Source organism: Bufo bufo, chromosome 2 (assembly GCF_905171765.1).
Source record: "Bufo bufo chromosome 2, aBufBuf1.1, whole genome shotgun sequence".
NCBI classification, from domain to species: domain Eukaryota; kingdom Metazoa; phylum Chordata; class Amphibia; order Anura; family Bufonidae; genus Bufo; species Bufo bufo.
Genome location: NC_053390.1, coordinates 519,366,673 through 519,384,547, shown reverse-complemented (window position 1 = coordinate 519,384,547; position 17,875 = coordinate 519,366,673). Strand labels below are relative to the sequence as shown.

General features: G+C 44.1%; 1 protein-coding gene across 3 annotated transcripts in view; it reads left to right on the top strand.

Moving 5' to 3' along the window:
* SLC20A2 (solute carrier family 20 member 2) overlaps window positions 1-17,875 on the top strand; it is a 119,805-nt gene that overhangs the window by 86,533 nt on the left and 15,397 nt on the right. For all 3 annotated transcript variants that reach the window (XM_040417919.1, XM_040417920.1, XM_040417918.1), the window contains exons 3-5: window positions 10,022-10,162; window positions 12,881-12,966; window positions 15,662-15,758. In XM_040417919.1, coding sequence (XP_040273853.1) covers window positions 10,022-10,162; window positions 12,881-12,966; window positions 15,662-15,758 — 324 coding nt within the window. The remainder of the gene's footprint in view (window positions 1-10,021; window positions 10,163-12,880; window positions 12,967-15,661; window positions 15,759-17,875) is intronic.

The window sequence follows — 17,875 nt, the reverse complement described above, 5'->3', positions numbered from 1 at the left end:
TCTTTGGGGTGGTGGATGGATCTGCAAAATCTACACAGAGGTGTTTCTTGGTTCAGGGAGACGGTTCTCACCTTTGACCACGGATGCCAGTCCATCCGGATGGGGAGCCCACGTGGGGTCGCTTCTGGGACAACAGCTCTCTGTCTCAGTCTCACAATTTCAAGGAGCTGAATGCAATCTGGTTAGCCTTGATGCAGAGTCTCCTAATTATCAGAGGCAGAAACGTGAGGGGTTACTCAGGCAATATGACATCAGTGGCCTATATCAACCGACAGGGAGGTAACAGGGCTCCGGGCCTTATGTCCCTCAGTCATCAGATTTTCAGTCTGGCAGAAACTTCTCTATCTCTTTCTGCAGTACATCTAAGAGAAACAGACAATGTGAAAGCAGATTCCTCAGCCGTCATTTGTGCCAGGGGGAATAGTCCCTAGACCAAGGAGTATTCAATCAGATTACAGCCTTATGGGGTGTCCCGGAGATAGCGCTTTTTGCCACCAGGTCAAACAAAAAGGTAGAAGTTTTCTGTTCTCTTTCCCCGAAGGAGCATCCAAAAGCAGTGGAAACATTTGCTCAATCCTGGGAGCAGGGCCTTCTATATGCCTTTCCCTCTTTAAAGCTGTTACCGAGGGTCCATCAGGGAGGAAAGTGCCACGGTGATAGTAATCGCTCCCTTTTGGCCAAGGAGGGTATGGTTTCCTGGCTCCGTAGGATGTCGATAGCCACCCCTTGGGTTCTTCCCGAGTCCCGTGAACTTCTGGCTCAGGGGCCAATCTCACCCAGAAGTGAAAAACCTTTACCTGACTGCTTAGTTGTTGAAATGGAGATTTTGAGGAAGAGAGGGATTTCTGAGGATATTACTACTCTGTTGGCAAGTCGTAAGAAGGTCCCTTCTGATATCAATCTGAGAGTTTGGAGGGCTTTTTACAGATTTGTGCCAATAGACCACTGGATGTGCTAGATGTTCCGGACATTCCACTTGTATTATATTTTTTTACAGGAGGGAGGGAGAAAAAAGCTTAGGCCTAGCACTTTGAAGGTGCAGAATTTAGCGTTTAAAAGCCTTGATTGAGTTTAAGTTAGCAGAATATCCTTGGATTAAGAGATTTGTGACGGCAGTGTCTAAGTTATCCCCGGTCTGTAAAAATAGGGTGCCTCCCTGGGATTTAAACTTTGTTCTTTCAGCTCACACTTCGGAACCTTTTGAGCCTATCAGTACAATTTCCCCAAAGATGCTCTCCCTTAACCACCTCAGCCCCCAGTGCTTAAACACCCTGAAAGACCAGGCCACTTTTTACACTTCTGACCTACACTACTTTCACCGTTTATTGCTCGGTCATGCAACTTACCACCCAAATGAATTTTACCTCCTTTTCTTCTCACTAATAGAGCTTTCATTTGGTGGTATTTCATTGCTGCTGACATTTTTACTTTTTTTGTTATTAATCGAAATTTAACAATTTTTTTGCCAAAAAATGACATTTTTCACTTTCAGTTGTAAAATTTTGCAAAAAAAACGACATCCATATATAAATTTTGCTCTAAATTTATTGTTCTACATGTCTTTGATAAAAAAAAAAAATGTTTGGGTAAAAAAAAAAAATGGTTTAGGTAAAAGTTATAGCGTTTACAAACTATGGTACAAAAATGTGAATTTCCGCTTTTTGAAGCAGCTCTGACTTTCTGAGCACCTGTCATGTTTCCTGAGGTTCTACAATGCCCAGACAGTACAAACACTCCACAAATGACCCCATTTCGGAAAGTAGACACCCTAAGCTATTCGCTGATGGGCATAGTGAGTTCTTCGAACTCTTTATTTTTTGTCACAAGTTAGTGGAAAATGATTGATTTTTTTTTTTTTTTTTTTTTCTTACAAAGTCTCATATTCCACTAACTTGTGACAAAAAATAAAAACTTCCATGAACTCACTATGCCCATCAGCGAATACCTTGGGGTGTCTTCTTTCCAAAATGGGGTCACTTGTGGGGTAGTTATACTGCCCTGGCATTTTCCAGGGGCCCAAATGTGTGGTAAGTAGGTAAATGACCTGTGAAATCCGAAAGGTGCTCTTTGAAATGTGGGCCCCTTTGCCCACCTAGGCTGCAAAAAAGTGTCACACATGTGGTATCGCCGTATTCAGGAGAAGTTGGGGAATGTGTTTTGGGGTGTCATTTTACATATACCCATGCTGGGTGAGAGAAATATCTTGGCAAAAGACAACTTTTCCCATTTTTTTTTTTTTATACAAAGTTGGCATTTGACCAAGATATTTATCTCACCCAGCATGGGTATATGCAAAATGACACCCCAAAACACATTCCCCAACTTCTCCTGAATACGGAGATACCACATGTGTGACACTTTTTTGCAGCCTAGGTGGGCAAAGGGGCTCAAATTCCTTTTAGGAGGGCATTTTTAGTCATTTGGATACCAGACTTCTTCTCACGCTTTGGGGCCCCTAAAATGCCAGGGCAGTATAAATACCCCACATGTGACCCCATTTTGGAAAGAAGACACCCCAAGGTATTCAATGAGTGGCATGGCGAGTTCATAGAAAAAAAAATTTTTGGGCACAAGTTAGCGGAAATTGATTTTTTTTTTTTTTTCTCACAAAGTCTCCCTTTCCGCTAACTTGGGACAAAAATTTCAATCTTTCATGGACTCAATATGCCCCTCAGCGAATACCTTGGGGTGTCTTTTTTCCAAAATGGTGTTATTTGTGGGGTGTTTGTACTGCCCTGGCATTTGAGGGTCTCCGCAATCATTACATGTATGCACAGCATTAGGAGTTTCTGCTATTCTCCTTATATTGAGCATACGGGTAATAAGATTTTTTTTTTTTCGTTCAGCCTCTGGGCTGAAAGAAAAAAATGAACGGCACAGATTTCTTCATTCGCATCGATCAATGTGGATGGAAAAAATCTCTGCCAAAAAAAGAAAAAGGAGGGGAAAGGCGTCTGCCAGGACATAGGAGCTCCGCCCAACATCCATACCCACTTAGCTCGTATGCCCTGGCAAACCAGATTTCTCCATTCACATCAATCGATGTGGATGAATAAATCCTTGCCGGGATTTTTTATTTTTTTTTATATACAAAGTGTTTGCCAAAGCATAGGAACACCGCCACCTCCTCAGCTCATATGCCTCGGCAAACGTATCTTTTACTGCAGAGGAGAAATCTCGTCTTGCAGCGCCGCATACACCGACTTGCGTATAATCTGACAGCAGCGCAATGCTTCTGTCCGAATGCACATCAGTGCTGCAGCTAGTCGATCGGTTGGTCCACCTGGAAGGTAAAAAAAAACAGGCCGCAACACAATAATTTTATTAACTTTGGAAGAGAACATCTAAACTTTAACTTTTTGAACTAAACATTAACCTTTTTGCTTACTGGTGTTTTTTTTTTGTTGTTTTTTTTTACCTTTATAGAACAAACCTCTCCTTCCCCATGGGACAATGTGCAAAGCGCAAATCGCCCAAAGATGTGGCGAAGTACGTTATGCACTTTATCCCAGGTGAAAGGAGAGGTTTGCAGCAGCTGTGAGAGAAAGGGCCCTAATAGCCCTGTGTGCCTGTCCTGGTGAGATGTGATCCCTATGCTAGGTGTACCTGTGTGTGGTACTTCCGGAAACACTCTCCTAAGCATAGGGCAGGGTGGTCCGGACAGTCAGGACAGAAATAGCGGGTGTCACGCCTTATTCCACTCCTGCTACAGACACATTTTTTTCGGGGTGGCGGTTGGGTTGAGGTACCAGCAACGACACTGGGGAAATGTCGCTCGTGTAGACGGCTAACTACACTGGTGGATGGGGCCACGGAACCTCCTGGATAAAGGAGGTTCTCGATCTCTTCCTGGAATTTGAGGAAGGATCGTGTTCTCCCAGCCTTACTGTAGAGAACAAAACTATTATACAGCGCCAATTGAATTAAATATACAGACACCTTCTTATACCAGCGTCTGGTTCTGCGGGAAACTAAATAGGGAGCCAACATCTGGTCATTGAAGTCCACCCCTCCCATGAGCGCATTATAGTCGTGGACTGAGAGGGGCTTTTCAATGACACGGGTTGCCCTTTCAATTTGGATTGTCGTGTCTGCGTGAATGGAGGAGAGCATGTAAACGTCACGCTTGTCTCTCCATTTCACCGCGAGCAGTTCTTCGTTACACAAGGCAGCCCTCTGCCCCCTTGCAAGACGGGTGGTTACAAGCCGTTGGGGGAAGCCCACGCGACTAGTCCGTGCGGTGCCACAGGCGCAAATCCGTTCTATAAACAAATGCATAATGAGGGCACCACTGTTGTCAAAATTGACCACATAAAGATGGTACCCCTTGCCGAATAAGGGTGACACCAAGTCCCAGACTGTCTTCCCACTGCTCCCCAGGTAGTCAGGGCAACCGACCGGCTCCAGGGTCTGATCTTTTCCCTCATAGATCCGAAATTTGTGGGTATAGCCTGTGGCCCTTTCACAGAGCTTATAGAATTTGACCCCATACCGGGCACGCTTGCTTGGGATGTATTGTTTGAAGCCAAGGCGCCCGGTAAAATGTATTAGGGACTCGTCTACGCAGATGTTTTGCTCAGGGGTATACAAATCTGCAAATTTCTGGTTGAAATGGTCTATGAGGGGCCGAATTTTGTGGAGCCGGTCAAAAGCTGGGTGGCCTCTGGGACGGGAGGTGGTGTTGTCGCTAAAGTGCAGGAAACGCAGGATGGTCTCAAAACGTGCCCTGGACATAGCAGCAGAGAACATGGGCATGTGATGAATCGGGTTCGTGGACCAATATGACCGCAATTCATGCTTTTTGGTTAGACCCATGTTGAGGAGAAGGCCCAGAAAAATTTTAAGTTCGGAAACTTGGACTGGTTTCCACCGGAAAGGCTGGGCATAATAGCTTCCCGGGTTTGCGGTTATAAATTGTGTGGCATACCGGTTTGTCTCTGCCACGACTAAGTCCAAGAGCTCCGCAGTCAAGAACAGCTCAAAAAATCCCAGGGCCGTACTGATCTGAGCCGTCTCAACCCGAACTCCAGACTGGGCGGTGAAAGGGGGAACTACAGGTGCGGCTGAAGTTGGTGACTGCCAATCAGGGTTTGCCAGCACCTCAGGGATTCTAGGGGCTCTACGGGCCTGTCTGTGCGGTGGCTGCGACGGGGTAACTACTGCACGTGCCACCGTACCAGCTTCAACTGCCCTTCTGGTGCTCGCTACTTCACCATGTTGTACGGCAGTGCTGGTACTAGGTCCAGGGAGGGCTGCGCTAATCAGCGAATAAAAGTGACTGCGGTGCGGTGGGCTGGGCGCTAACTACCTAACCAAGGGACCTAAACTATCCTAAAACCTAACAGCCAATACTAGTGAAAAAAAAAGTGTCCGTTTACACTGATCACTTTTTGTCTTTCACTAAGTGATTGACAGGGGGCGATCAAGGGGTTAATTTGGATGATGGGGGTGATGGAAGGTGATCAGGGGCTAAGGGTAGTGTTTTGTGTGTACTCAGTGATGTCTGCTCCTCTGCTGGAACCAACCGACGAAAAGGACCAGCAGAGAAGCCATATAACAGATCATATTTACTAATATGATCTGTTATCTGGCTTCTGATTCGATTTTTTAAAAATCAGCAACCTGCCAGCGACGATCATTGGCTGGCAGGTTGCTGATGCAATAGTCCTTTAACTTTTGCCGGCCCGCGATGCGCATGCACGGGCCGGCTGTGACCGAAATCTCGCGTCTCGAGAGAGGACGCGCCGGCGCGTCCAGGTGGAATAAAACAACCACCTCCAGGACGCGTCTGTGCGTACAGCGGTCCGGAGGTGGTTAAAGGGAACCTGTCATCAACTTTATGCTGCCCATACTAACGACAGCATAAAGTACAGACAAGTGAATTGATTTCAACGGTCTGTCATTTCTAAGTTAAAAGCAAGTGGTTGCCGAGAACCAACATCACAAGCATTGCAGACTAGGCCTGGAAAAGAGTCAAATCTACATGATTCTCCCTGCCCACCTGCTGATGACTGACAGTCTTCTACCAAGTTTTCTCCCTTTCTCTCTAGTAGAGAACTGCCAATCATCAGCAGATGAGCAGGAGATTATCTATAACCAGGACTCTTCTCATGTAGATTTGACTCTTTTCAAGGCTTGTGCTGCAATGATTATAATTCTGGTTCTCGGCAACCACTTACTTTTAGTTCATGAGTGACACACCAACATGTCTGTCACTATTTTATGTGGCCCTTTAGTGAGGTCAGCATAAAATTGATGACAGGTTCCCTTATAAGCTTGCAGTCCTCTTGGCCATTACATTCGCTAGGAGGGCTAGTAAGATCGCTGTGCTCTCCATTAACCAGCCCTACTTGGTAATCTTGAAGGGTAGTGATTTCTCCTGATCCTTCCTTTTTTTTTTAGCAAAAGTCTCTTCCCAGTTTCACCTTTCCCAAGAGATAGTATTACCATCCTTCTGTTCTTCTCCCCAAAAAAAAAAAATTGGAGTCAGAGTTTCATTGTTTGTATTTTAGGAGGTGTACTATTCAATATCTACAGGTCACTCAGCCTTGAGGTCGTCCTCACATCTGTTGCTTTTATTCCAGGGTGCAAAGAAAGATAGATAATTGCCACTAATCATGTCCTGTGAAAGGGAGATATTAAGATGGGGGAGAGTTATCTAGACCAGCATGTGCTACGCCTCCCCTGTACTGCTGGTGGATGTGCTTAATTTATGATGAGGCTCAACCATGCTTTTCTAATTCTGTACAAGCCTTTACATTTTTACCTAGTTTACACATGCAAAATAATACTCATGCAAGCTAATTTCAAAAAAAGTATTTAGGAAAGTTGCCAGGTCACGTCCCAGCCATTAGCATTGTGCATAATGTGAACTTGGTCTTGATTACTGTATTTTATCTGAAATATCGAAGTTTTTCTTGATATCCATGGCCTCTAATAGTCACAAAAGGCTTCCAAGTGTAACCTATATCCTTACCTTTTTTATAGTTTAGTTGCAAGCATATATTCTTTTCAGCCATGTAAACCACAGTTTAATTGTTCAGAATCAAGCCTGCCTTAAAGGGATTCTGTCATCAGAATTTAGGCCTATAACCTAAACATATGGCTAGGTCCCTACTAATACACAGAATCCTAAAGTGACCTTATCAAATGCGCCTGTGGCTCTATAATCATATAAAACAGGTTTATATAACCTGTCACTCACTTCACAAATGTGTCCAAGGGGACGTCTCATGATGCAGGGTGCCCGGCTGCAGGCATCTGGTTTTAGTGCCCATCGCTGCCTTCTGAATTGAAATCGCCGCCCTCCCTTTCATTAGAGCCGCCTACATCAGTTCATCGCCGCCTCTCTAACGTCGGCTCTCCTCAGCCAGATCCCGTGCGTGCGCACTAGGTATAACCTAGCTGTAGGAGGTTGGATGGCTGTAATAGGGCGGTCAAGGCAGGTTCGAGCGAAGTGCGCCGGCTGGCGCATGCGCACTTCGCTTAACGAGGCCGCTGCCAGGAGTCTGCATGGGCGCATCAGGTTATACCTAGTGCGCACGCGCGGGATCTGGCTGAGGAGAGCGGACGTTAGAGAGGCGGCGATGAACTGAGGTAGGCGGCTCTAATGAGATCTCTGGATCTCATTTTTGAATGCTGTGGTGACACTTTTCTAGTAGCAGCCACATAAAGAGGGTTAGGGGATTGTTGTGACTGCTGGGGGTAAGTGAGGGAGATCACCTGCTCTGAATGTTGAAGAAAAGGGGGCACTATTGCACTTACTGTCAGACAGATTGACTAGCGCACATGTCAGTCCACCACTTCATTAACTTCTAAAGGACAGATTGGAGCACTGTCAGCCCCATAGACGTGAATGGAGAGGACTAAGAGGGGACTTGGGGGCTAAGGGATGCCTTGTATTCCATTTACATGTTAATTACTTCACATGGTGGAACTTTCTATTAGCTTAGACATCAAATAGAAGGTGACCGTGACCCAATGCAATACATAAACTGTTTTTTGGGATTCATCTTAGGCCATTTTCACACTAGCTGCAGGACGGATCCGACAGACTGTTCAACCTGTCGGATCCGTCCTGACGCTATTTCGCCGTGCCGCCGGTCCGTCCCCATTGACTATAATGGGGACGGGGTGGAGCTCCGGCCACTCACCGCGAACTGCCGTGCTGCGCCGGAGCTCTGCCCCCGTCCCTATTATAGTCAATGGGGACGGAGCGGTGGCACTGTGAAATAGCGGCAGGACAGATCCGACAGGGTGAACAGCCTGTCGGATCTGTCCTGCCGCTAGTGTGATAGTACCCTTACACATATTCATCAGCATAAATAAATTCAAATGTTAGAAAATACTCAAACTACATAAAAGGGGTTATCTTAGGAAAATAAACCGTTAAGGGTGGGTTCACACTAGCGTTAGCTATTCCGTTATGACTTTCCGGAATCCATAGGATGGAATGCACAACGGAAGCCTTTGTGGTCCATGTCTATGAGGGTTACTTGAGAGGAGGGACCACTTCTACGTATTAGAATGTGCTTGATGCCGTGTTTAGGTCCCATGCTTGACAGTTTGGGTGGGCCATTTATCAAATACAAAATAGGCTACATTCACACTGGCGTTTTGGTTTCCGTCTGTGAGATCCGTTTCACAGCTCTCATAAGCGGTCCAAAACGGATCAGTTTGTATTGTAATGCATTCTGAATGGAAAAGGATCCGCTCAGAATGCATCAGTTTAGTCTCCATTCCGCTCTGGAGGTTGACACCAAAACGCTGTCCGCCTGACGAAACTGAGCAAAACGGATCCGTCTTCACTGACACAATATGGCACAATAGAAAATGGATCCGTCCTCCATTGAATTTCAATGGTGTTCAAGATGGATCAGTTTTGGCTATGTTAAAGATAATACAAACGGATCCGTTCTGAACGGATGCAGATGGTTATATTATCTGAACTGAAGCGTTTGTGCAGATCCATGACGGATCCGCACCAAACGTAAGTGTGAAAGTAGCCTTAAATGACGTCCCCGGTTAAAGCTGGCCATATGTGTGATGTCTGTCTGTATGCTGTTAGCAGATTCGGCTAAATTTGGAGTGGTCTGCTGAGAATCTGATGCCTGTGCTGGCCATAGATGTGAGATGCCTGTCATCCCTACCTAATACACCATACGCTTGCTCAGCTGAACATGCCAGTACCCTAAGCTGGTCAACCCCTTTATGAAACCAGGGAAGGGTGATTGTGTATCAGTGAAAGTAGCGAATTTTTTGTAATAAAAAAAAAAAATTGTGTATGTAAAAAAAATTATTATATTTTTTTTTTTTTCATTCTCATAGCCATATGAGGGCTTACTTTTTGTAGAACAAGTTTTACTTTTTTAGACTCCATTTAATTTACCATAGCTTGTATTGGAAAGCGGGGAAAAAATCTTTTTGGGGTGCAATTAAAAAAAAAAACAACGCAATTCCGCCATGGGTTTTTTGGTTTTGTGTTTGCACTGTTCACTGTGCACTAAACATGAAATCTGATGGGTTAAATGATCGGGATTGGAGTTATCTTCGCACCTAGTCAGTGCCGGTAGGTGCCTGCTGTATTGTACAGCCTGCACCCACTGCATATGGAATAAGCTCAGCATGTGAGCTTGCGCCTCCATACAACCCTTTTAAATGTGTTGTCTCACTTCAGCAAATTACATTTATCATGTAGAGAAAGTTAATACAAGGCACTTACTAATGTATTGTGATTGTCCATATTGCTTCTTTTGCTGGCTGGATTCATTTTTCCATCACCTTACACACTGCTCTTATCCAGGGGTTACGACCACCCTGCAATCCAGCAGTGGTGGCCGTACTTGGACATAATCGGAAAAAGTTCTGGCCTATGAGCACTACCATGGTCTCATCCACCAGAGAAGCCAGCGCCTTTACTCATGAAATATCATACGCTTGGCGAGGAATGTGCGACTTCTCCTATTGGTGGTCTTGAACCTGACATGTATGTGACCGTCTGACATTGTCCTCCTCTTTGCAGGCTCAGCTGTCTGGCAGTTGATCGCATCCTTCTTGAAACTCCCAGTCTCCGGGACGCATTGCATAGTTGGAGCAACAATCGGCTTCTCTCTTGTTGCTATCGGTACACAGGGTGTGCAGTGGATGCAGCTTGTCAAGATTGGTAATTGACATTTCCTTTTATGAGTGAGGGTATGTGGAAAACATTTTTAGAAATCTCTGGTCAAACTATAGTAGACTTACTTTTTTCCAAGCATATAGTAGAAGGGACCAATGTTTAAATCGTTTCACTTAAACTTGCACACCTACGTACCTTTTCTCACATTGCAGGTAAGCAGTACACTACAGGATACATGTTCGTATTGTTTTTTGCTTCCTCTTTTGCCCATGTACTATCTACTAATCTGTCACCAGCGACCTTCTCTCCAACTGTTTGCATAGACACATAGCTGTGTTTCATCTGATTTAAAACAGTTTTTTTCTTTTGTTGATCCGAGACTCTGTTCCCGAGTTATATGTTTTCTTGACATGCAAATTAGGCCCTTGGTACAATGAGGGCGTCACCTTGCTCTTTTTGCACCCAAGCACCACTCATGTCTGTGGCCAGCCCCTCTCTCACTGCTTTGATTGAGGCCCCATTCACACAACAGTCTGCAAAACGTGGATCCGCGACAAATATGGATGATGTCCGTGTTGCTAAAGGGACAAGAATAGGACATGTTCTATTTTTTTTTTTTTGTGGAGCTGCAGAAAGGAAATGCAAATGCGGACAAAACATGGTGTGCTGTTCGCATTTTTTGTGGCCCCATTCAGAGGGGGCAAAAAGTCGGTTGTGTGAAGGGGGCCTGACTGGGCAAAGCAGCGAAGGAGGGGCTGACCACAGAAAGGAGTAGAGCTTAGGTGCAGCTAGAGCAATGGTGACGCCTCATTGCACCAATGCCTAATTAGTATATTAAAGGGGTTTTCCGGGATATTTTAACTGATGACCTCTCCTCAGGATAGGTCATCAATATCTGATCGGTGGGGGTCCAACACCCGGACCCCTGCCAATCAGCTGTTTGAGAAGGCATCGGTGCTCACATTCTCTCAGCTCACCAAGCACAGCGCCATACACTGTATAGCGGCTGTGCTTGGTATCGGAACTCAGCCTCTTTCACTTCAATGGGGCTGAGCTGATCCTAGGCCACGCGACTGATGAACATGTCCTCACTGGCCTAGGCAAAGTTGCAAGGAGGCAGCAGCCCTATTGTGAGCGCTGGTGCCTTCTCAAACAGCTAATTGGTGGGATCCCGGGTGTCGAACCCCCACCGATTAGATAACAATATCTCAGAAGACCCCTTTAAGAAAAAGTACAACTTGGGAGCCAAGCCTGGGATCCACAAAAGAAAAAAATATATATAATTTTAATCAGGTGAACCACAGCTATGTGACTATGCAAACAGTTTGATAGGGAGGTCGCTGGTGACACATTCCCTTTAAGACTCTTTAGAGTATGATACGTATTATAAATGACAGGTCCCATTCCTGCTGCTTGTTTGCCCTTGTGTCCCAGTCATTTTATGTTGATCCAAATCTGCTTCTACAATGTTCTTTTCCTATTTGGCTGGAATAGTAGCAGTGTTTATGTATGGATGGTGGTTTAGATCCAGAAAAGTCCTATTCATAACAGCAACCCAGCGGGGCACAGAAAGGGTATGTAAACCTGTGGACATATGTCTTGTAAAAGGGTAATGATGTATCCTATCCTGAGTATCGGATCAGTGGGGGTCCGACACCCGTGACCCCTGCTGGTCAGCTGTTTGAGAAGGCACAGTTGTTTCAGCCTTCTCCAAAGCACAGCGCCGTACATTGTATAGTGGCTGTGCTTGGTATTGCACTCAGCCCTATTCTCTTACATGGGGCTGAGCTGCGCTTAGGCTACGTAACCAATGACCGTGTCGTCACCATGCCTACTACCAGTGCCACTGACTTCTCAAACAGCTGATCGGCAGGGGTCTGACCCTCACCAGATACTGATAACCTATCCAGAGGATAGGCCATCAATATTTAAGTTTCCGAAAACCCCTTTAAATATAGAAATAATTAGTATTAAAGGGTTTGTCGTTTAAAGAAGTAATTTCTGCTTTGTGTTCTGCAGATTGACGTCACTTCTGTGTTCCACATGTGCTTGTTCCTCTCTTTTGCTGTATGTTAGGTTGTATGTCTCGTTTGTAGGATGGCTAATGTAGCAAGTTACGGGACGTTTGGCGATAGGTCTGATCATAGCAGTTATACGTTCCCTCAAAGCGTTATCTTCTTTAATAATGTTGTGTTCCATTTTTATTCACTTGTTTTTCAGTGCGTTAGACGAGGGTTATTTGAAATGTCTTTGCGCACGAGCTGTTTGGTTGTGGTTTTATCCCACCATTTATACTCTGAGCAGTTTTTATTCCAGGATCCTGTCATTCACTTTAATCTCTAGTAACGGAAACATTGTAACTTAACCTGCGAGGAATGTTGTAGAGTAAACCACATGCAACACCTCTTTAAAGGGGGAAAATGGGAGTGTTACATATCATGTATGTGCAGATGTGCTTGTATGATATCGCACTGTTTCTATTAATGCGCTTTTCTTTTACAGTTGTATCATTGTGATCCTTTTATATACAGATGTACGGTATCATTATTAGTATTTTATCCGCTGCAGTGTGAGCAGCATATGAATGTCCTGTATACTGCTTGTGTCCATCTAACTAACCTTATGATCGCCCACTTGTGAATGCCCCAGTGTTTTACCTTGTGGTTCGTCTTACTGATTTCTTTCTACAAGACGCCTTGTGTAGCGCGTGGAACTTGGCGACACTCCTCTTCTAAACTGGCTGCTTTCAATTCTTCATTGCAGTTGCCTCTTGGTTCATTTCTCCGCTGCTCTCCGGTCTGATGTCTGGTGGTCTTTTTATGTTGATTAAGTTTTTCATCTTGAATAAGGTAAATCATATCATAATCATATCATGATCATATCAGTTTTTTGCTGTGTAAATAAAGCTGGAAAAAAACTCACTGCTATATGCCACACGTTCTTATGTTTTTACCTGTTAAAGGGGTGTTCCAGTTGTTACAAGTTATATGCTATCCACAGGGTAGGAGGATAACTATTAGGCTACTTTCACACTCGCGTTTGGTGCGTATCCGTCATGGATCTGCACAGACGGATCCGTTCAGATAATACAACTGTCTGCATCCATTCAGAACGGATAAATTTTGTATTATCTGTAACCTATCCAAGACGGATCCCTCTTGGATACCATTGAAAGTCAATGGAGGACGGTTCTGTTTTCTATTGTGCCAGATTGTGTCATAGAAAACTGATCCGTCCCCGTTGACTTACATTGTGTGTCAGAACGGATCCGTTTGGCTCAGTTTCATCAGATGGACACCAAAACGCTGCAGGCAATGTTTTGGTGTTTGCCTCCAAAGAGGAATGGAGACGGAACGGAGGCAAACTGATGCATTCTGAGCGGATCCTTTTCCATTCAGAATGTAATAGGGCAAAACGGATCAGTTTTGGACCGTTTGTAAGAGCCCTGAGTGGATCTCAAACTGAAACCAAAACGCAAGTGTGAAAGTAGCCTTAGATTGGTTGGGGTCCTACCTCTGGGACTCCTGGTGATCACGAGAACGGGGACCCCATAGCGCTCAGAGCCCCCTGAAATGAATGGAGCAGCAGGTTTGGTATGCAAACTGCCACTCCATTCATCTTTATGGGAGTTCTGGAAATAGCAGAGTGCTGTACTGACCTGAACTCCCATAAAGATGAATGGAGGGGCAGTGTGCACGCTCCACCTGCCCCTCCTTTCCTTTTTATGGGCTCCGGGGGTTATGTGTTTCTTGTTCTTATGATCGGTGGGGGTCCCAGTAGTAGGATCTAATAGTTATCCCCTCTCCTGTGGAAAGGGGATAACTTGTAACAGCAGGAATACCCCTTAGGGCTCATGCACACGACCATATGTATTTTGCAGTCTGCAAAAAATACGGATGACGTCCGTATGCATTCCATATTTTGCGGAATGGAACAGCTGGCCCCTAATAGAACAGTACTATCCTTGTCCGTAACTAGAAGTGGGTCCAAAACGAGAGGGACAAGGTGCAGATAGAGAAAATTACCTCTGCTGGAAGTAGGCTTTAGAAATTGTTCGACTCTCTCTAAAAGTACCCCTCAATCTTGTGTGGCAACTGGATGCCTTTTTATCCTTCCTGTGCATATAATGGCGTTTTATGGTGTAACATGAGCCTGATTTAGACAGCCAAGCCTAGATACAGATAAGTCTGATCCTGTGGAGAGCCTGGCTTTTGTTTCATGACTGCCTGAACCACAGGCAGCTATTACAATCAACACAGTTGGGCATGGGGAGAAGAGTTTGCTGGTGGCTTTCCTCTGCCCATCTCCGCTTTGACAGGTCTCTACGTATTTACTGGCAGGCTCATATGTGGTGGGTGTGGCTGTATATACATGTGACGTCCCAAATAGGGACCAGGATAAAATGCATTACCAGTAGAAAGAGGGAGGTTCTCATGCCGCTCTACAGAGCACTAGTGAGACCTCATTTGGAGTATTGTGCTCAGTACTAGAGACCATATCTCCAGAAGGATATTGATACTTTGGAGAGAGTTCAGAGAAGAGCTACTAAACTGGTACATGGATTGCAGGATAAAACTTACCAGGAAAGATTAAAGGACCTTAACATGTATAGCTTGGAAGAAAGATGAGACAGAGGGGATATGATAGAAACTTTTAAATACATAAAGGGAATCAACAAGGTAAAAGAGGAGAGAATATTTTAAAAGAAGAAAAACTGCTACAAGAGGACATAGTTTTAAATTAGAGGGGCAAAGGTTTAAAAGTAATATCAGGAAGTATTACTTTACTGAGAGAGTAGTGGATGCATGGAATAGCCTTCCTGCAGAAGTGGTAGCTGCAAATACAGTGAAGGAGTTTAAGCATGCATGGGATAGGCATAAGGCCATCCTTCATATAAGATAGGGCCGGGGGCTATCCATAGTATTCAGTATATTGGGCAGACTAGATGGGCCAAATGGTTCTTATCTGCCGACACATTCTATGTTTCTATGTCGCACATCAGTGATTTCCATCAGTGATTGAGAGTAGCAATGAGTGAAATTGTCTTTCAAGTTCGGCATACAAGATTCGGGTTATCTAAGAATTCCATTATGGATCCTGCTACCACAGAGGATAACTTATTAGATAACGCGAACCTTTTACACCAAACTTGAAAGACAATTTCGCTCATCCTTAATTGTGAGCCAAAACCAGAACTGAGCCTACACAGACATAAGGTAGACTGGAAAGATGTCTTCTGTTCTGTGTTTTTGACCTGCACTCCTGCTTTACTGAAGTGTGAACTAGGCCTACGGCTGACTGTACTCGTTCAGGTTTTAATCGGGAGGAGACGAGGAGTAAATAAAAAAATAAAAAATAGTAGTATCTGTACTCCATTATACTTTCTCTCCCAGTACAATCCCCACCTGGTTATAGCTTCAAAACTGCATCTGAAAACCTGAAAAAAAGCTGATCATGTAGTTGTACCTGATATTTGCATTACCTGTCCTTGATTAAATTTTTTTTTTCATTCACACTAAGAAATGTCTTTTTTGGGTCTTTCAGGAGGATCCAGTTCCCAATGGACTACAGGCACTCCCAATATTTTATGCTGCTACAATAGCTATTAATGTATTTTCTATATTGTACACTGGTGCCCCAGGTAAGTAACGGCTGTAGATTTAATCCATACATAGCAATGGCTGATTAAAGAGGACCTCTCATGGTTTTTAATTAATTCAGATAAATACTTTTACTTGCGGGGTACCCCCTGCTGATGCTCCCACCCTGCCTGATTTTTTTTTAAATATCGCTCCTATGCCCCGCTGTGCCCCCCTGTAGTTTTCCCGCTCAGTATGCTAATACTAAGCATCGATACAGGGAGGAGGAGACGCCAGGGTTTCTCAATGGTCGGCTCCTTCTACCTGGCTGTGCCGCGATCCAATCTCAGCAGAGAACGTCACAGCCAGGGAGAAAAAAAAAAACTCACCACCTTCTCCCTGGCTGTGATGCTCTCCACTGTGATTGGATCGCGGCACAGCCAGGGAGAAGGAGACTCCCATTGAAAAACCCTGGTGTCTCCTCCTCCTTGTACCGATGCTCCAGTATTAGCATTCTGAGCAGGAAAACTACAGCAGGGCGTAGGAGCAATATTTAAAAAAAATCAGGCAGGGTGGCAGCATGGGGGGGGGGGGGTGCTTTTACCCCGCAAGTAAAAGTATTTATCTCAACTAGTTAAAAACAATGAAAGGTCCTCTTTAAGTCTGTAAATGGGGTTCTTCCTGCATATCACCATTACAGCACAGTAATGGTACAGGAGATGTAGCAGTTGGTGTTGGCAGACAGAATCTGAGAGGACTCCGATCCTGATTATTTTGTCCTTGGATCCTGTGGTCTCCGTTGGCGTAGCATCTAAATCATTTTACAGCGGGTGGGGCCACCCCAAACTTTGATTCTGAGTGGTCATTGACTTGCCATGCGAACTGAGGATCAGGAACATTTTTGTGCTTTGATTACTCTGCACATTGCAAGTTGAAGTCCCCTAGTGGGACTGAAAAAAATAATAAAAGTTCAGTAAAGAATATTGAAAAAAAATCTAGACTTTTTCACCCTTTTGTAAAATGCTTTATTTGAGAGAATTTTTTAAAGAATAACTATTGGTATCTGCATCCTAAATTAGTACTATTTATAGTGCATATAAAATAATGTTTTTTTGCTTTTGTTTAGTTTTTATAATTAAAACTTTTGGTGTTCACAGAACTGCTGTTTCTTTTAAAAAAGAACCTGTCCCCTCTCCTGATATGTCTGTTTTGGGAACTACTTGCATTCCCTATGTAATAATTCTGGAACATCAATTCTTATGTCTGTGTGTTGTGCCATTCCTGTATTATTTCTACTAGACGTTATGAATGAATTGTTAGCAGTCTGCAGTAAGGGTACAGAGGGGTGGTAACCAGTTGGAGGTGTGTCCCTGCACAGTCTGACACCAGAAGCACTGATTGGACAGAGTGAGACCCGCTACTGGTAACACCCAGGAGTATCTTTACTGCAGATTGCTGGCAATTTATTGGTAAACTTCTAGCGGGAATAATAAAGAAATGGCACAACATAGTCATATGAATAGATGCTCCTGAATGATTATTACAGTATTTTTTGGAAACCGCCACTGTAGTATTTTATACAGTGTTGTGAAGTGGATCCAGCAATATACGTTTCCTCTTTGGATTGACACTTGGCTTTGGCTCAATTTTTTATTTTTCCCCCCCATAAAATACTGTGTGCCAAACCACTTTTATGTCTCTCGTAATGCAATACCTAATACGTTATTTTCAATATAATGTTTGTTAGTTTTTTTGTTTTTAGGCAAAAGTAGTAAAAAATAAAGAATTTATATAAATTTCTTTTAATGACCCAGAGAATAAGGGCTCATGCACACGGCCGTTTTGTGTTCCGAATTTTGCGGAACGGAATATCCTGCCCTCTATAGAACAGTCCTATCATTGTCTGTAATGCAGACAAGAATTGGAAATGTTCTATATTTTTGTGGCTGCCACGGAATGGACATAGGAATGCGTACAGCACACGGTGTGCTGTCCGCATCTTTTGTGGATCAGATGCAGACAAAAAATACGTTTGTGTGCTTCAGCCCTAAGGTTAACATATTATTTATACCATCAGGAATTCTGGCAGGTCATCTTTACGCACGTTTAGTCCCTTCCTTGTAAATTATATTATTATTATTTTTTATTTATTTTTTTTTATTTTTTTTAATGATTTTAT